Genomic DNA, 20586 nt, shown 5'->3' on the forward strand with positions numbered 1-20586 from the left:
GTGGCAGCATCATGTTGTGGGGGTGCTTTGCTGCAGGAGGGACTGGTGCACTTCACAAAATAGATGGCATCTTGAGGAAGGAAAATTATGTGGATATGTTGAAGCAACATCTCAAGACATCAGTCAGGAAGTTAAAGCTTGGTCACAAATGGGTCTTCCAAATGAACATTGACCCCAAGCATACTTCCAAAGTTGTGTAAAAATGGACAACAAAGTCAAGGTATTGTAGTGGCCATAACAAAGCCCTGACCTCAATCCAATAGAAAATTTGTGGGTGTAACAGTTTAACTTTACGTCCGTCCCCTCGCACTGAATCAGGCGCGAACCAGGGACCCTCTGCACTCATCAACAACAGTCACCCACGAATCATCGTTACCCATCGCTCCACAAAGGCCGCGGCCCTACCAGGGCAAGGGGAACCACTATTTCAAGGTCTCAAAGCGAGTGACGTCACGATTAAAACGCTATTAGCGCGCACCACCGCTAACTAGCTAGCCATTTCACATCGGTTACACTGGCACCATCCCTACGGTGAAGCATGGTGGTGGGAGCATCATGCTTTAGGGATGTTTTTCAGCGGCAGGGACTGGGAGACTAGTCAGGATCGAGGGAAAGATGAACGGAGCAAAGTACAGAGAGATCCTTGATCAAAACCTGCTCCAGAGTGCTCAGGACCTCACACTGGGACAATGGTTCACCTTCCAATAGTACAGCAACCCTAAGCAAACTTCCAAGACAATGCAGGAGTGGTTTCGGGACAAGTCTCTGAATGTCCTTGAGTGGCCCAGCCAGAGCCCGGACTTGAACCCGGTTGAACATCTCTGGAGAGACCTGAAAATAGCTGTGCAGTGACGCTCTCCATCCAACCTGACAGAGTTTGAGAGGATCTGCAGAGAGGAATGGGAGAAACTCCCCAAATACAGGTGTGCCAATGTTGTGGCGTCATACCCAAGATGACTCAAGGCTGTAATCGCTGCCAAAGGTGCTTCAACATAGTACTGAGTAAAGGTTCTGCATACCAATGTAAATGTAATATTTCAGTTTTAATACATTTTCAAACATTTCTAAAAACCTATTTTTGCTTAGTCATTATGGGGTATTTTGTGTAGATTGATGAGGGAAACAAACAATTCAATACATTTTAGAATAAGGCTGTAATGTAACAACATGTGGATGAAGTCAATGGGTCTGAATACTTTTCGAATGCACTGTATATCTTAATTTGGAAAATGTTCTAACTTTATTTAACTTTGAAAATATGGAGTAGGTTGTGTAGATAGATCTGTAGGGGTAAAACATTGAATACATTTTAAGACAGAAAAATGTGAGAGAAAAAGTTCAAGCGGGTGTTGACTTTCTATAGGCACCGTACTCAAATTAATTGCCATAAAAAAAAATATTTTTTTTTTATCAGGTAAATTGACTGAGAACACATTCTCATTTACAGCAATGACCTGGGGAATAGTTACAGGGGAGAGGAGGGGGATGAATGAGCCAATTGTAAACTGGGGATGATTAGGTGGCCATGATGGTATGAAGGCCAGATTGGGAATTTAGCCAAGACACCAGGGTTATCACCCCTACTTTTACGATAAGCGCCATGGGATCTTTACTGACCAAGAGAGTCAGGACACCTGTTTAATGTCCCATCCGAAAGACAGCACCCTACACAGGTAAATGTCTCCAATCACTGCCCTGGGATATTGGGATATTTCTTTAGACCAGAGTAAAGGGTCTAAACACCACTTCCAGCAGCATCTGGTCTCCCATCCAGGGACTGACCAGGACCAACCCTGCTAAACTAGCTTCAGAAGCAAGCCAGCAGTGGGATGCAGCTGACATGACTAAAACTGCTTGTCTGAATTCAACTAGTTAGACAAAAGTTAGAGGTTTTGATGATCACACAAATAGAATACAACTCAAACCCAGTGTTTTCACTTTAAACAAAAATGTTAGACCCTTTTCAGCCAAAAATAGAAACGTCTTGCTTGCGCTTGTATCAATTGGTCTGGGTTTACATTAGACGCGTATTATTCAGACCAATGCAATGAGGTGTAGAGATATTGAGATGGATTTGGGGCCTGTTTTTTTTTTACGGGCGATGGCTGGAATTAATATGTCTCTTGCTATTTTCTTAGGAGTACGGGATTAGGTAGGAGTATTTACAGTGTGTAAACCTTTTTCAACCACACACTTCAGCACGGTAGGTGGCGGCATGCATCTTTCACGTTGTTTTGCGGACCGCCAGTAATACCAAAGAAGAAGGTTCAAGCAGGCCGGAAATCACAACACATTGAGCGCTGAGTTGTTAGTCAAACACTCAAATTCAAATAGCTACATGGTAGCTTGCATTTGTTATCACCAACTGCAGACAGTAAGTAAGAGAAAAAGTAAATGTGCATAGAATCAGTGCGGTAGTAAGTAGCTGTAATTGATAGAAAAGGGCCAATTTAACAGTGAAATATGTATCGTGGTCGGCCTCTTCCACCTCGAGGAGGGTACCCGCAGCAGTGCGAGGGCCGTGGTCCTACTCCTGTCCGGCCTTATCCTGGGCCACCGTTTAGAGAAGAAAGAGGCAGGCCCAGACCTCCGTTTCAGGGTTACCACGACGGGCCTCCAGACCCGTACAGGCGTTCTCCACCGCCCAGGAGGTATCCTTCTCCCGGTTCAGTAAGTCACAGAGGTCCAGGCAGTGAATATTGGGGCAGCGGCCCTCCCCCAAGAGAAGTAAGTGCAATAATTATGTGCGGGATACTGTCTACCTGACTAGTCTGCCACTTGCTAATTACATTGGTAAATGTAGTTTTCAAAAACAATTCGTGCATGTCTGTTTGCATAGCGCATTGGTTAGCTAGCTAGTTATCATGACTATTTGTCACTGTTTATTGTTAACCAGCTACAAGCGCAGGTGCAATTTTTATTTACATTGGAACTGGACGTTGCCCCGTCCCTTGCACTGGCTCCTATTTCCTTTTTACTGGAACAATGCATTAATTTGCCCGAAATGCTGTGTCTAATAACTTAAATCCTGTCAAACTATTTATTGTAATGAAACTGATTACAGTTAAGGAATTTGATTACAAACCTGTTTCTGTCAATAGAGATCTCCATCTTCTCCCCGTGGTTGCATCCCCACAGACCACAGTCTGGTAATCACTGTGGGCAATGAGTTGACTGGACCACTTGGGGCAGGGCTACCCTCAAGAGACTACCCTCCTTACCTGCCAAAGAGGTCCGGTTATGATGGCCCTGACGACCGTGGCCCCAGGAGGCAGAGTCCCAGCAGAGGGAGAAGCCAACCTCGTAGTCGCAGCCCGGGAATCAGGGTACGGAGCAAGAGCCGTCCTCGTAGTCGCAGCCCTACAATGGGGGGACAGAGTAAAAGCCGTGCCAGAACTCGCAGCCCTGCAATGGGGGGACGGAGTAAAAGCCGTGTCCGAAGTCGCAGCCCTGCAATGGGGGGACAGAGTAAAAGCCGTGCCAGAACTCGCAGCCCTGCAATGGGGGGACGGAGTAAAAGCCGTGCCCGAAGTCGCAGCCCTGCAATTGGGGGACAGAGCAAAAGCCTTACTCAAAGCCGCAGCCCTGAATTGGGGGGACAGAGTAAAAGCCGGGCCCGAAGCCGCAGCCCTGAAATGGGGGGACGGAGCAAGAGCCGTCCGCCAAGCAGGTCCCGAAGCAGGAGCGGGAGTCGTGGCCAGAGCTATGGACAGGCCCGCAGTATAAGCAGAGCAGAGAGTGTTGGTCCACACAAGAGCAGGAGCCGCAGTGTCAGTACCAGCAGTACCAGCAGTACCAGTAGCAGCAGTAGCAGGAGCAGCAGGGGAGGCTGTAATAAGATAAAGAAGATGAGCAGGTTCAAGGAGCTGGAGTTGGCCCGTCGCCACAAAGAGATGGAAGACATGAACATGCCCACAAAGTCCATCCTGAAGAGGTGCATGGACTCAGGGACTGACTCCCCCTCATTTGTGCAGGTAGAGGACATATGCCATTTTATTACTGTGTTAAATTAATTGTGTAGTGTATTACCGATCTTCATACTCATTCTAACCCTGCCATCCCACAATGACTTTTTTTCTTTTATCCAAATGATTATCATGATTAATTTGTTCAACATATATTGTTCTTTCGTTTTTGTTTTGCAGAACAGTGATTCTCCAAGAGTTACCCCTGGTGCTGAGGCAGAGCGTCTCCTCTCAGCAATGAAAGTCATGGACCCTAACATGTTGGCCACCATGCTGGGAGAACTGAGAGATGACCCACGTATGGCCCAGGGCAGACTTGATCCCAGTGGGATTGCAGGGATCCTTGGCTTATTGGGAGGTGCATCTGCACGGCAGGAGGAGAAAAGGAAGAGGGTACCAGACATTGACGATGAGGAGAAGTTCCTTTATGGTGATGAAGATGATCTAGAGAAGGTCAGGTCTCCGACTCCAGCAGGAGTTCCCCGTCAACATGGTCTGTCAGAGCTCTATGGTGATATTATGAGTGAGCCGGCAAGCTATTGCGCCTCACAGCACCTAGAGGGCCATCCTGGTATTGTCGATCAGAGAAGCTCTCGTCAGCAACAGGTGGACAGGAGGTTTCAGCATCAAAGCAGGTCCTCTGCCACCCCTGACCATAATATCAAGGTTGAAGAGCCTAATGACTACCCACTAGGAACAGGACCACTGGAAGGGAAGGAGAAGCAAGACGTGGAGGAGTACGAGAAGATCCAGGACCTCCTCAAAACCATTGGGCTGGATCTGGGGGTGACGGAGATCAGCAAGATGGCTGCCAGGACTCAAGAGCGTCTGCATGGAAAGAGGCCCCCTCTGAAAACCCCTTCCCCTTGTCCTGCGAGAAGGCGGGGACACCGTGACTCTTCAAGAAGCTCAGGCAGGAGCAGGCGTAAAAGCCACAGTGGGAGCAGCTCCAGCAGTGGTAGCAGTCGTAGCAAAAGCCACAGCCCGAGTCGTAGCAGGAGCCTGAGCAGCAGCCTTGATAACAGAAGGAGCCAGAAGAAGTCACCCCCATCTGACAGGCGCAGCACCCATGGGAAGACTCGAGGCGGCCGAGAGGTGAAGACTGAAACTACTCCAGTGACACCCACCCACCCTTCTATCTCGATTCCTGCCTACGCCCAGGCACGTGGTCTGGTACCACCCAACTATCCACCTCATGGCTTTGGGCAGTATGGGAACTGGCCGTACATGCCCCAACAGTGGCCGATGTACCCACCTCCATCTATGGGCATGCTGCCTCAATCTCCCACTGAAGATTTTCCGAACGCCCCGCCGTTTGACAGACCATACTTAAACGTCATCCAGCCAGAGTTACACCAGGGGGGTGAAAGAAAAGGTGAGAACAAACCATTGAATAAGTGGATGTTTAATTACTTGTTCATTCCTCTTCAATAAATACTTTTTGTTGGTGATCAATGAAACTGCAGCACATACGGTGCTTTCGGAAAGTATTCAGACCCCTTCTCTTTTCCCACATTTTGTTATGTTACAGCCTTATTCTAAAATGGATTAAATCAAAACATGTTCCTCATCAATCTACACACAATACACCATAATGACAAAGCGAAAACAGGTTTTTAAATATGTTTTCATTCTCCCCAATTTTGTGGTAACCAATTGGTAGTTAGTCTTATCCCATCGCTGAAACTCCCGTACGGACAACCCAGCCAAGCCGCACTGCTTCTTGACACAATGTCCTCTTAACCCGAAAGCCAGCCACACCAATGTGTCAGAGGAAACACCGTACACCTGGCAACCGTGTCAGCGTGCATTGCTCCCGGCCCGCCACAGGAGTCGCTAGTGCGTGGTGGGACAAGAACATCCCTGCTGGCCAAACCCTCCCCTAACCCGGACGCCGCTGGGCCAATTGTGCGTCACCCGGTCGCAGCCGGCTGCGACAGAGCCTGGACTCGAACCAGGATCTCTAGTGATGCAGTGCCTTAGACCACTGCGCCACTCGGGAGGCCCCTTTTTAGACATTTTTGCAGATGTATTGAAAATAAAAACAGAACTACCTTATTGTCATAAGTATTCAGACCCTTTGCTACAAGACTTTGTGTCCATGGAGTCCACCTGTGGTAAATTCAATTGATTGGACATGATTTGGAAAGGTACACACCTGTCCAGATAAGGTCCCATAGTTGACAGTGCATGTCAGCAAAAACCAAGCCACGAGGTCGAAGAAATTGTCCGTAGAGCTCCTAGACAGGATTGTCTCGAGGCACAGATCTGGGGAAGAGTACCAAAACATTTCTGCAGCATTGAAGGTCCCCAAGAACACAGTGGCCTCCATCATTCATAAATTGAATAAGTTTGAAGCCACAAAGACTCTTCCTAGAGCTGGCCAAACTGGGCAATCGAGGGAGAAGGGTCACCTCCCTGACCAAGAATCCGATGGTTACTCTGACTGAGCTCCAGAGTTCCTCTGTTGAGATAGGAGAACCTTCCAGAAGGACAACCATCTGCAGCATTCCACCAATCAGGCCTTTATGGTAGTGGCACATGCGAGCCTGCTTGGAGTTTGCCAAAAGGCACCTAAAGGACTCTCAGACCATGAGAAACACGATTCTTTGGTCTGATGAAGATTGAACTCTTTAGCCTGAATATCAAGTGTCACGTCTGGAGGAAACCTGGCACCGTCCCTACTGTAAAGCATGGTAGTGGTAGCGTCATGCTGTGGATATGTTTTTCAACCGCAGGGACTGGGAGACTAGTCAGGATCAAGGGAAAGATGAACAGAGCAAAGTACAGAGATCCTCGATCAAAACCTGCTCCAGGGTGCTCAGGACCTCACACTGGGACAAAGGTTCACCTTCCAACAGGACAACGATCCTAATCACACAGCCAAGACAACGCAGGAGTGGCTTCGGGACAAGTCTCTGAATGTCCTTGAGTGGCCCAGCCAAAGCCCGGACTTGAACCTGATCGAACATCTCTGGAGAGACCTGAAAATAGCTTTGCAGCAACACTCCCCATCCAACCTGACAGAGCTTGAGAGGATCTGCAGAGAAGAATGGGAGAAACTCTCCAAATATAGGTGTGCCAAGCTTGTAGCGTCATATCCAAGAAGACTCAAGGCTGTAATCTCTGCCAAAGGTGCTTCAACAAAGTATTGAATAAAGGTTCTGAACACTTATGTGAATGTGATATTTTAATACAGTTGCAAAAAGTTCTAAACCTGTTTTTGCTTTGTCATAATGGGGGATTTTGTCGATTGATAAGAAGAAAAGTTATACATCTTAGAATAGGGCTGTAATGTAATAATGTGAAAAAGTCAAGTGGACTGAATACTTTCTGAAAATACTGTAAGCAGTAGTTTTAATGATGTAACTCCTGTCTAATTTTGTACATTATTCCTGTATAGCATCATCAAAGATGGCCGCTCAGGATAATGGCAAGGACAGGAGGGTTTTAGAAGAGAGAAATAATGAAAGCCAAAAACAAAAGGTGGAGTATTCAGCTATCCACTGAAATTCAAAAAGAAGCCTACAGTATTGTCATTTGATGCTGTTTTGGCATACACTAGTTCTCTAATGATTCTCCTGCATTCTGTAGGTTCTTGAAGAACGTGAAAAACTGAGACGAGACCGAGAGATCCGCATGAAGAAGAAAGATTATCTCATGAAGGAACTGGAGAGATTGCGAAAACAGCAAGGTACTTCATCTCAAAGCCTTTTCTATATTTGTTAATGATTTTATTAAATTCTTTTAATTAAGAAGATTGTTGCACAGTTGGCAATTTTTTTAAATTGTTGACTTTGTAGGGGAACTGCTGCGCAAAAAGCGGCGTGTAAAGGATGGCCACAAGGACCCATTACTGTCCGAGATCAGTCGGCTCCAGGAAGAGGTCATGTCTCAGATTGCTGTGCTCCGCAACGAGCACGAGGTAGCAGAGAAGAAACGATGCGAGCTTGACAAAGTGGCTCTTATTCTCGGTCTACAACCAACTGACAAGCCCCGGCGAGAGGGTAGGGCTTCTGGAGACCTTGAGCATCCAACACACCCACCACCTCCAGACAAGGAGAAGAAACAGGAGCGCGGCCGAGAGGTATCACCTGGGCTCCAGGCCTCTGCCAAGGTAGAATTCCGTAAGCTGCTCCCGGCACAAGCCAGAGAGCTGAAGTACTGGTAAAACCTTAGAAAAACATGTACATTATTGCTGCAGAAACGTAATTATTCTGCAGAAAGTGACAGGTCAACTTTGCTTTATTTTAGGATATGAGTCTAAATGACTTCATGAATAACTATTCAAAAGGTCCGGTTTTGATTTAATGTTTACTTGCCCTTGTCTGATTCATTAAATACCAGTAAGCAGTAATTGCACTACATGACCAAAAGTATGTGGACACCTTCTCGTTGAACATCTTATTATGGGCATTAATATGGAGTTGGTCCCCCTTTTGCTGCTATAACAGCCTCCACTCTTCTGGGATGGCTTTCCACTAGATGTTGGAACATTGCTGCCGGGACTTGGTTCTATTCAGCCACGAGCATTAGTGAGGTTGGTCATTGATGTTGGTCGATTAGGCCTGACTCGCAGTTGGTGTTCCAATTCATCACAAATATGTTCGATGGAGTTGAGGTCAGGGCTCTGCAGGCCAGTCAAGTTCTTCCACACCGACCTTGACAAACCATTTCTGTATGGACCTCGCTCTGTGCATGGGGGAATTATCATGCTGAAACAGGGAAGGGCCTTCCCCAAACTGTTGGCTCAAAGTTGGAAGCACAGTCATCTAGAATGTCATTGTGTGCTGTATCGTTAAGATTTCACTGGAACTAAGGGGCCTAGCCCAAATCATTAAAAACAGCCTCAGACCATTATTCCTCCTCCACCATACTTTACAGTTGGCACTATGCATTGAGGCAGGTAGCGTTCTCCTGGCATCCGCCAAACCCATATTTGTCCGTCGGACTGCCAGATGGTGAAGCGTCACTCCAGAGAACGAGTTTCCACTGCTCCTGAGTCCAATGGTGTCGAGCTTTACGTCTCTCCAGCCGACCCTTGGCATGGTGATCTTAGGCTTGTGTGCGGCTGCTCGGCCATGGAAACCCATTTCATGAAGCTGTTGACGAACAGTTATTGTGCTGACGTTGCTTTCAGAGGCCGTTTGGATCTCGGTAGTGTGTTGCAACCGAGGACAGAGCTTTTGTGGCCTACCACTTCGCGGCTGAGCCGTTGTTGCTCCTAGACGTTTCCACTTCACAATAGCAGCACGTACAGTTGACTGGGGTAGCTCTAGCAGGGCAGAAATTATGAACTGACTAGTTGGAAAGGTGGCATCCTATGACAGTGCCACGTTGAAAGTCATTGAGCTCTTCAGTTTGTCCATTAGATTGCCAGTGTTTGTCTCTGGCAATTTCATGTCTGTGTGCTCGATTTTCTACACCTGCCAGGAACGGGTGTGGCTGAAATAGCCGAATCCTCTAATTTGAAAGGGTGTCCACATACTTTTGTATATAAAGTGTACTTTGAATACCTGGCATTCAGCCTTTTGCTTATACATCATATATGGGGTTAAACAATGTGTGGTGCACAAACTGCTCAGGCTTACCTGGACAAACAGTGTGCTATGTCATCTGTTGGTGTTGTCCAAGAGGCAGACTGACTCCTCGGTTTAAAAGTTCCCTCTTTGTATGCCAATGTCTGACCCAACTAATCTCAAAACTGGTCTACAAATGCATGCATGTTTACAAATTGTGTTTTTAACCGGCAACTTATGTGGAAACCTGTTCAGTTTCATATGGCAAACAGTTGTGATTAAGCATAGGGGTACATCTTCTCTGATGTCTCACCTTACAATATACAATATTTTTCAGAGGGCACAGTATTTGTTTATGAAAGACCACCACCATGTCAAACTTATTCTCTGAAAGAGTTTCTGGAGATGCCAAACTCAGGTAAGATGTTTGTTAGAAGCTTGGATATAGGGTATTTACTTTCATAGATTGAAAGATTAACATAATTCTTTGTAATTTGACTGTCATTTCATAAGAGCATTTTCACCATCAACATGTAGGCTAGCTAGGAGTGCAGCGATTAGTTGGGATGAATACTTTGCATACAGAGAGGGATCCCAATAATGTGGACTGTTTTAATCCTTTCCACTGGCTCAAATTATTTCTAATTTGTTAATAGGGTGATGGTGTATTTCTAATTTATTAGAAAACTTAAACATGGGTATTCAATTAAAATAATTGATTGAATATGGAAAATATGTAACATTTGAAGATGAGAATACACGAAAGTCAAATGGATCTCATTGGAAACTCAACTCTCAATTGTAGCTGTTTTGTTGCGAGGAGTATATCTCCTGAAATATCATACTTGATGTTTTTCCACTCCACTCATGGTCTCTGAACAGCACTCATTTCTCACAACTTTTTTGCGCAACTCACAGATCAGTATTTAAAATGTAATTTTGACCATTAATTGGATAAGCGTACAGGAATATGACAATGCGAGTCAAATATTAGCCTTAAAAACAGGATTCTCTGACAACCTGAGTAACTCCCTCATGGCTGGAACACAGATCGCCTATGTTGTCAAGGTGAGAGTTTTTGTAATTTCCATGTTTGGGGAACATCCGTAAAATTCTCTTTGTTTGTCTTTTTAATACCGTCTTTCAGTATTATTTTTTTTGCCTGCTTCCTCTAGGCTTATTAAGCTCTTTTGCTGACTTGTAACTTCTGTTCTTCATTAGGCAGCATCATTGTCCTTAAGAGCCTCTCCTAAGAAAGCCCCAGCCAGTACCCAGCCTCCCGAGAATCCAGCAGACCTGTTTGAATACTATGATGCTGGGAACCACTGGTGCAAAAGCTGCAATGTCACTTGTGGTTCCATGTTCGATTTTTTCACACACTTGCACAGCAAATCGCACCGAAAGGTTTGTTTACCATTTTATAGAATGTTTCAATAAGACTCCAGCTACAGCAGTTCCGGAGTCCTGCTGTGGAACTAGTCACATAACGTACAGACTACAGAGAACAACCAAACCATCCTTGCTAGGCTACGCAATAAAGAAATGTGTTAGCTAGACAGTGTTGCTTAATGTACAAGTCTTAATAATACATTTTGCGATTGAGTGGTCAGGTAGCCGTGCTGTTCATGCCTTTACCAGCACAGCTGGAGCTCAAGATAATCAATTGGATTGCATGGCCGGAACTATTTTTAATAATGAATTATGAGCTAGCATTGTATTATTGTTTTGGGAAAGGTATGATCATCCAATTCAACACTTCAGTTCATCCTGTCTAGCTAGTTAGATAGTGAAGTTTACATTTAATTAAATTAAATTGCTATCTATTAAACACTTGGATGGACACATCTCTTTACAGGCCCTGTTAGCTATGAAGTCCGCTAGCTAGCTAGTTAGCTACCTTGAAAGGAACACAGTAGACTCCTGAATGTGATGTGGAAAGCCTATTGGCTGCTCTCAGCAAGGATTCTTGTGCTCTGCTAAGGACTTATTGGCTGCAGCTGGACCCTTCTTGGTCATTCAGTCAGTGAATTGAAGAGCTTTTGTTTACTATCATGATGCGGTCTCCTGTTTTTGTTCTTTGTCCCCATATCTGGTTGAGTTTCCTTTATCTTTCCAACCTTGCATTTTTTTATTTTAATTGTGCAGTCTTGTATTTTTACAGCAAATTGGTTATGCACTCTTTTTTCATTGGCACTGTGCAGACTCAGGATCCTTACAATCGACCATGGACGTCAAGTTCCTCCAACAATGAGATTAATAAGGTTTACTCTTCAGGGGAGAAAATGACTAAACCTGCTAAAGGTACCAACTTAATTTCTGTTTTTATACATTTCCCTTTTTCTAAATATGTGTAATGTACTGTTAAACGTTGTTAGCAATCTTTTACTTTTAGGCTCTTTGTGCTGGATCACTGCCACAGTTTGCAGTCACTGAATACAAAACTATGCATAAGAAGTAAGAAATAAACATTGATTTCTATGTGCAATGTAAAGAGGGTCATTTTGGGTAACTGTTAGTCAATTACAAATGTTGACGTTTATATGTCCATGTTTACTGAATGTACTTCTTATACTCTCCAAGTAACGGACCTACATTTTATAACAATCTACTTTTATAACAGGTTCTTCCATGGAGAGCACAGTAAAGGTAATAATCAATGATTGTTTCCTGTGACCATTAGGTATTTTAAACAACTTCTCTCTCTTTTTCTCTCATAGGATCTGAGTTTTTGGTGCCTGTGAGGGGATATTATTGCCAGCTGTGCGAGGAGTTTTACGGGGATGCAATTTGTGCTGAAGATCATGCCACGAGTCATACTCACAATGAGAAATACAAGGTAGGCCATTACTAGTTGGGAGTAGGACATTATTTCACTAGGGCCACATTAAGGATGTTTACAAATTAGAAATTTGGAAACCTGGTTCGGTATCCTGACGCATTTTGTTACTGCTTTGTGCACACAGTAATCTTTTGTCTACTTTTCAGGCCTATGATCAAATAGTATCTGAAATGTTTAAAATGAGCTTGCCTGGTGCAATAGAAATCATAAAATAGTACCACAAATCTTGCTCATTTGACACTCCAGGCAGGCTCAAGCAAAGTATTTAAAATACTATTTGAACCCTGGTCTGCTACTTTGGATAGCTTAGACATATATCAGTTTGTAATTTAGGGGAACTATGTTTTCCTACAGTAGAGGTTGCAATACAAGTTTAAGTATGTTCACCTAGCCACTGTCACCAACTGCTAATTTAAGCATTTTCATTTTCATTTCAAGTCTAAAGTTCAATAACTTGGTTTGAATTTGAAATTATTTGGGAATGACATTTCATACATGCTAATATTGGGTACATTGATTTACGTTGGTTTTTGGTTAGAAAATTCTAATGGTTAGTGTTTGGTGTTGGTGGCTAGGTAAACAAACTCATTGTGGATTGCACTCTGTCCTTGTCCATACACTGCCTACAAGGTAAGAACACTTGGATGAACTGTCCCTTTAAGTCTAATTTTAGGGACAGTCTTTAAAAATTTATTCCACTTTAATGTTTTACATATGTGTTTGGTCCTTCTGCTAGAAACGAATGTATGAGTATCCACTCTACGAACAGAGAAGGAACCTGGATCGTCAGGCAGGACTCACGTTGGAAGTTGGTGACAAAAAGCACTCTGAGCTCAAACGCAAACACGAAGAGGAAGAATCCAAAAAGAGCAAAGAGAAGGAGGAAGGGAAACATAAACGCAGCAAAAAGGACAAGGACAAGGAGAAGATCAAACACATGGAGAAAGAGGGGAAGGCGAAGCACAGCAAAAAGGAGAAGTACAAATATAACAAGAGGGAGGAGGAGGAGGAAGAGAGGGCCAAGTATACCAAAAAGGAGGAAGATGAGAGATCTTTGTACAGCAAGAAAGAGGAGAGATATAAACATAGCGAGGAAGAGTGGCCCAAGTACAGTAAGAAGGATGAAGAGAGATACAAGCATAGTGAGGAGGAGGAGTGGTTAAAAAATCGCAGGGAGGAGGAAGAGAGGCCTAGGTCTAGCAGGGTAGAGGAGAGACCCAAGTTTAGTTGGAGGCATAATGAGGAGGAAGAAGACCGGTCCAGATATGGTAAGGGGAAAGAGCCCAACCCCAAATATAGCAAGAAAGAGGAGGTGAGGTGTAGATCAGAGAGGGAGGATGGGAAGCCTAAGAATGAAAAGGAGGAAAGACAATCAAGGAAGGACCAGGGTGAGCATCAAAGGGAAGATGAGAAGTCAGGATCTAGAAAGCAGTCTGAGCCTGAGAAACCCGGTGAGCCTCCCAAAGTGTTCTGTGGGCCTAATCCAGCATTGAGAGCAAAGCTGCGCAAGAAAAGTGAGGAAACAGCCAAAGTAGAGCCAAAGGCTCCGTCTGCTTTTGGAAAGTTCAGTTGGAAGAAAAAAATTGAAAATGAGCTTGCTAAGGAGGCCGAGAGAGTGGCTGCTGAGTTCCTGAAGGAAGATGAGGCAGATGCTGAAGAGGATGACGACCCGGATGCGTTTTCAAAGTCTGTGGCCGCAGCCAAGAGCATTGCTATCAAGCTGTCAGGGAAGACAGTCATCCCCCCAACTAACACATGGGTACCCTTCAACTCCGAGAAAATACGCCCAAACCTTCCTGCTCCCTCCATGGTCCTGAGAAAGTCCTCCGGACTTGGGCCCTGGGTCTATGCTAAACCGGCCCCTCTCAACACCTTCCCCTCTATCAGACCACCCGGTGCCAGTGGAGAGACTCCCCTGCCTGTCATACAGAACCAGCCTAAAAAAGACCCTGTACTGGCAGCAGACATCATTTCCAAGGCGTTCTGTGGTGAGGAAGTGGAGTCAGCAGATGGCACCGGGAAGCCAGGTCCCAATTTTACACCAGACATAAAGAAAGCTTTCACAATGGAGTCTGTTAGTCAAGCCCACACATCCACTCCTTCAGCAGTGATGTCAGAGTTCAAGACTCCCCTGCCTCCCCCGCCTGTCCTGATCATGATGACCATGGAGTCGGATGTATCTGCACCAGGAGTCCCTGAGAGTGAGCAGAATGTCCCTGTGATGGTCACACCCCCTCCTTTCATGCAGAGACCCCCAAGTGAGGTGATGAAGAAATCAGAAAAACCGAAGTCTAGCCTAGCTGCTGCAAAAGCACAAGATTTATTTGACATATTTTATAGCAGCAGTACCACAGCCAGTACCACATCTACCACCAGCACTGCCATGTCCACTAAAACAGTCATAGAGTCCAAAGCTGCTCCGAATGACTTAAAGAACAGCAACACCTTGGAGGCTACTGCCCCACAAACGGAGCAAATCCAACCTGAGCTCCCAGCTCTTGACAACAGTAACACCATTGAAACTGACACAAAGGAGTCAATGGAGACTGAGCGTGGGTCTGACCCACAGCCCAAGGAAGTTGCGCCTGAGAATGCCCCCATACAATTCGATAACCCATCAGATACTCTGGGTATCTCAACAGAGACCCTGGATCTCCCAGCAGAAGTGCTGGGCTTAGATCTGTTTGATTTAAATTTTGATTAACAGATCCCACTAGAACGCAGGCCATTGGAGGGTGGGTATTTTAGGTAGTTGATGGGATTAGGATGTACATTAGAGGGGAACAAATAGTAACCAACACATCCTTCTGATTAGGAAACTAAGCCCAGTTGTCTTGGGCAGGTTGATGTTTATTGTCATGAATCTTGCCCTGGAGGCAGAACTGAGTGATTTCCGCTAGATGGGCCAACTGCAAAGTCATAATTGGCTATATCGTAAAAATGTAAGGATAGATTTTATGACTTTGTGGCTGTGCCACCGAGTGACCACTGCAGAGTTGCCTCCAGTACATGAATCATCCCAATAAATGCCAACCTGCGTAACTTAGTGGCCCTAGCAGGCAGCTCGAACTTGAATGGATAAGGAAATGAAACTTCCACTGAAAGATATGAGACATTCTTAAGTGATGAATCTTCAGAAATGTTGAAGCTTGTGCTGCAGTTCTGTTTGTGTTGAATAATTTCTTCATTCATCTCAACTTTTTTTAACTTAAGGTAACGTACAGTACCATGCTTATTGATTACTATGGTTTTGTGTGTATCCATTTTCAGCCTCTTAAGCAAAAAGTTATTTAATCTTTAAATGATTGAAAAGTATTTTAATACAGGAACAAGAGAAAAGGTTAAAAGAAAACAGAACTTGGTAAGGTAGTGCAGCATGGACCAAAATATTTGAACAATGTTTTCTTTTACAATTGTGTCATGTAATATCTGTCACTCTTTACAGCACCCTCCAGAAAAGAAGATGTGGATATATATATATATATATACTCATTAACATAACCTTGGAATTGTTGCTCTTTTAAAAAAAACTTTCCATTGGTTCACTGACTGTACTATGCGCAAGGCTATTCTGTGTTAGTTAGTGAAAATAATCAAACTGTTTGTCCTTTTAACTGTTGTTGCTAAAGTAGAATTCAAATAAATGTCAGTGACCACAACATTTTCTCTTATTTCTCAGACCTTGTAGTCGGACCTTGTAACCATAAAGCATCACTATGGTATGCCCCTTGCAGTCGAAAGGAATTCTGAAGAAAAATCTCACTATGAGTGGCTGCAATGGGCAACTCTGAAATGAACAGGACAATGTTAATATACAGTGCCTTAGGAAAGTATTCAGACCCTTTGACTTTATCCACATTTTGCCTTATTCCAAAATTGATTAAATCGTTTCCCCCCCTCAATCTACACACAATATCCCATAATGACAAAGCAGAAACAGGTTATTTGAAATTTTTGCAAATTTATAAAAAAAAAAAGGAGTGAATTTTACATAAGTATTCAGATGCTCACAGACCCTTTGGCAGTGATTACAGTCTCAAATCTTCTTGGACATGATGCTACAAGCTTGGCACAGTTTCTGCCATTATTCTCTACAGATCCTCAAGCTCTGTCAGGTTGGATGGAGAGCGTTGCTACACAGCTATTTTCAGGTCTTGCCAGAGATGTTCGATTGGGTTCAAGTCCGGGCTCTGGCTGGGCCACTCAAGGACATTCAGAGACTTGTCCCGAAGCCACTCCTGCGTTGTCTTGGCTGTGTGCTTAGGATCGTTGTCCTGTTGGAAGGTGAACCTTCACCCCAGTCTGAGGTCCTGAGTGCTCTGGAGGAGGTTTTCATCAAAGATCTCTCTGTACTTTGATCTGTTCATCTTTCCCTCGATCCTGACTGGTCTCCCAGTCCCTGACGCTGAAAAACATATCCACAGCATGATGCTGCCACCACCATGCTTCACTGTAGGAATAGTGCCAGGTTTCCTCCAGTCATGGCGCTTTGGCATTCTGGCCAAAGAGTTCAATCGTGGTTTCATCAGACCAGTGAATCTTGTTTCTCATGGTCAGAGTCCTTCAGGTGCCTTTTGGCAAACTCCAAGCAAGCTGTCGTGGCTTCCGTCTGGCCACTCTACCATAAAGATCTGTTTGGTGGAGTGCTGCAGAGATGGTTGTCCTTCTGGAAGGTTCTCCCATCTCCACAGAGGAACTCTAGAGCTCTGTCAGTAACCATCGGGTTCTTGGTCACCTACCTGACCAAGGCCCTTCTCCCCTGATTGCTCAGTTTGACCAGGCAGCCAGCTCTATCAAGAGTCTTGGTGGTTCCAAACTTCTTCCATTTAAGAATGATGGAGTCCACTGTGTTCTTGGGGACCTTCAATGCTGCAGAAATGTTTTGATACCCATCCCCAGATCTGGGTCTCGACACAATCCTGTCTGAGCTATACGGACATTTTCTTCAACCTCATGGCTTGGTTTTTGCTCTGACATGCAGTGTCAACTGTGGGACCTTTTATATAGACAAGTGTGTACCTTTCCAAATTATGTCCAATCAATTGCATTTACCCAAAGTGGACTCCAAGTTGTAGCAACATCCCAAGGATGATCAATGGTAACTGGATGCACCGGAGTGTCTAAAATTGATAAAATATTATTTGTGTTAGCAATCTACACAATACCCCATAATGACAAAGGGAAAACAGGTTAACATATAAGGTATATGTTAACCTGTTTTCGCTTTGTCATTATGGGGTATTGTGTCGATTGCTAAAACAAATAATATTTGATACATTTTAGAATAAGGCTTCAACATAACATAACAAAATGTGGAAAGTCAAGGGGTCTGAATACTTTACAAAGGCACTGTAAATTAATGATGGATGTCATTGTGGGTCCAATTAGTCTGACCTGACAGCGATTTCTTTATTTTTCTTTATCTTTTTTGCAGAACCTATATAAGTAACATAGCAAAGGTAAGAGGAGTCTAGTTATGCTCTATGCTACTTTAAGAATGATAAAATTCTGAGTGCCAGTGATTGGCCTTGAGATCAGATGTCTGGCAAAAAACATCTGAAGTTTCTACTAAATGTAATTTTCAACAAAGCCTGCTGGGACATCAGTCTTCACTTCAGAAAAGGTAAGGCCACTTGCATCAAAACAATGAAGATCTGATGTTCCTGTAAATGTGATGTGGATAGAATTTAAGGCAATACAACCTATACATAAAGTGAATTGATGTACTTGCTATGCTAATCCAGGGACAGGATATGAGAGGATGTTGCTGATCTGTCTCATAATACGGTCTACAATGCCACTGAATTATTCAGCTGTACTGAAATGCCCATTTCTATTCATTTATTACACTGACTGTGTTTAACTCTACCGCCTATGATACCATATGTGAATAATTGCGCATTGTCTGGTCTTCGGAAACATGGCCTCAAATGTTTGGTTAATTTGCCTTTATGTATTTGTTTTAAAACCTTGCACAAACCAAAGTAATTTCATTTGTCAAATAAAATATGTTGAAGGCAAACCCATTGTCATGTTGATAATGTCACGTGTGAAAAAAGGATACTGATCAATGCTAATAACATGCTTACAATCTTTTTACAAGTTAGGCACATTTTGACATCCTTTCCCATGCCAGCAGCATACCACCCTGCATACCACTGCTGGCTTGCTTCTGAAGCTAAGCAGGGTTGGTCCTGGTCAGTCCCTGGATGGGAGACCAGATGCTGCTGGAAGTGGTGTTGGAGGGCCAGTAGGAGGCACTCTTTCCTCTGGTCTAAACAATATCCTAATGCCCCAGGGCAGTGATTGGGGACACTGTCCTGTATAGGGTGCCGTCTTTCGGATGGGACGTTAAACGGGTGTCCTGACTCTCTGAGGTCATTAAAGATCCCATGGCACTTATTGTAAGAGTAGGGGTGTTAACCCCGGTGTCCTGGCTAAATTCCCAATCTGGCCCCCAAACCATCATGGTCACCTAATAATCCCCAGTTTACAATTGGCTCATTCATCCCCCTCCTCTCCCCTGTAACTATTCCCCAGGTCGTTGCTGCAAATGAGAACGTGTTCTCAGTCAACTTACCTGGTAAAATAAAAAAATAAAAACATAGATGTGATTCCTCTTTAGCCCCAAAGGAAGTATGGAACATGTCCAGTAGGTGGTGCTGTTTAAGTGCATTGAGACTACAGACCCTGAGACCACTTAGCCTTTTACCAGTAGGTTTTCTGACAAGTAAAAGTACATTGTAGTAAGTGGTTACGTAAGTTGTGGCTATAGTTTTGTAGGCTGCATTGTAGGCTGCATAACAAGTCTGAAACCTTGTTTGTGCCTTATTTCCAGTGGTGTGCTGCACAAATATGCACGAATGTCCAACATGCATGCCAAACTTTCCTCATATACAGTATGGGATTACTCTGGTAAACCCAAAATCTTACTATAGACCAAATATTGTTTAGAATAAAGGTAATGGATAGTCATAACTTTAATCCTCCATTTCAGAACAACATACTATTCTAGAGATTATGAACTGCAGCTAGTATGGATTCTTTTCCATTCCAGAGCTGCCTGCATACAGTATGTATACTCGGAATCCATGATGACAGTTTATTGAAGATGATTCATGTTTCTTATGACACACCAATACACATACTTTCTAAAACATTTGGTGAATTTGTTCATGTCTGACTAAATAGTTGAAATCTCTATCTTGACTATAGTTGTATGATGTGTATCACATTGTTAGGAAGTAAAGTTTGTTGTGTTCAATAGAACAGGTAGCCTTCCACAAGCTTCCCACAATAAGTTGGGTGAATTTTGGCTCATTCCTCCTAACAGAGCTGGTGTAACTGAGTCAGGTTTGTAGGCATCCTTGCTCGCACACACTTTTTCAGTTCTACCCACAAATTTTCTATAGGATTGAGGTCAGGGCTTTGTGATGGCCACTCCAATACCTTGACTTTGTTGTCCTTAAGCCATTTTGCCACAACTTTGGAAGTATGCTTGGGGTCAATGTCCATTTGGAAGACCCATTTGCGACCAAGCTTTAACTTCCTGACTGATGTCTTGAGATGTTGCTTCAATATATCCACATAATTTTCCTACCTCATGATGCCATCTATTTTGTGAAGTGCACCAATCCCTCCTGCAGCAAAGCAACCCCACAACATGATGCTGCCACCCCCGTGCTTCACGGCTGGGATGGTTTTCTTTGGCTTGCGAGAATCCCCCTTTTTCCTCCAAACATAAGGATGGTCATTATGGCCAAACAGTTCTATTTTTGTTTCAACAGACCAGAGAACATTTCTCCAAAAAGTACGATCTTTGTCCCCATGTGCAGTTGCAAACCTTAGTCTGGCTTTATTATGGCGGATTTGGAGCAGTGGCTTATTCCTTGCTGTGGCCTTTCAAGTTATGTCGATATAGGATTTGTTTTACTGTGGATATAGATACTTTTGTACCTGTTGTTCTGGGATTGATTTGCACTTTTCACACCAAAGTACGTTCATCTCTAGGAGACAGAATGCGTCTACTTCCTGAGCCGTATGATGCTTACGTGGTCCCATGGTGTTTATACTTGCATACTATTGTTGTACAGATGAATGTGGCACCTTCAAGCATTTGGAAATTGCTCCCAAGGATGAACCAGACTTGTGGAGGTCTACAATTTCTTTTCTGAGGTCTTGGCTGATTTCTTTTGATTTTTCCATGATGTTAAGCAGAGAGGCACTGAGTTTGAAGGTAGGCCTTGAAATACATCCACATGTA

At 44.0% G+C, this 20586-nt stretch overlaps 1 protein-coding gene across 1 annotated transcript; it reads left to right on the forward strand.

Annotated features, from left to right (window-relative positions):
- Positions 1–2233: 2233 nt before the first annotated feature.
- Positions 2234–15982, forward strand: LOC129852400 (zinc finger protein 318-like). Its single transcript, XM_055918271.1, has 10 exons — positions 2234–2727; positions 3102–3974; positions 4146–5340; positions 7369–7451; positions 7560–7659; positions 7769–8082; positions 10706–10888; positions 11686–11785; positions 12202–12320; positions 13060–15982. Exons 1-10 carry the CDS (start codon positions 2464–2466, stop codon positions 15025–15027), a joined length of 5199 nt encoding a protein of 1732 aa, XP_055774246.1. The 5' UTR covers positions 2234–2463; the 3' UTR covers positions 15028–15982.
- The last annotated feature ends 4604 nt before the right edge of the window (positions 15983–20586 follow it).

The sequence above is a fragment of the Salvelinus fontinalis genome, chromosome 1 (genome assembly GCF_029448725.1).
Source record: "Salvelinus fontinalis isolate EN_2023a chromosome 1, ASM2944872v1, whole genome shotgun sequence".
In the NCBI taxonomy this organism is placed as follows: Eukaryota; Metazoa; Chordata; class Actinopteri; order Salmoniformes; family Salmonidae; genus Salvelinus; species Salvelinus fontinalis.

Bases quoted from the DNA above. Each gene is read 5' to 3' on its own strand.
- LOC129852400 (XM_055918271.1), top strand. From the start codon at position 2,464: ATGTATCGTGGTCGGCCTCTTCCACCTCGAGGAGGGTACCCGCAGCAG. The intron at 5,341-7,368 runs GTGAGAACAAAC...ATTCCTGTATAG, and splicing joins CCAGGGGGGTGAAAGAAAAG to CATCATCAAAGATGGCCGCT. The intron at 11,786-12,201 runs GTACCAACTTAA...TTTCTCTCATAG, and splicing joins AATGACTAAACCTGCTAAAG to GATCTGAGTTTTTGGTGCCT.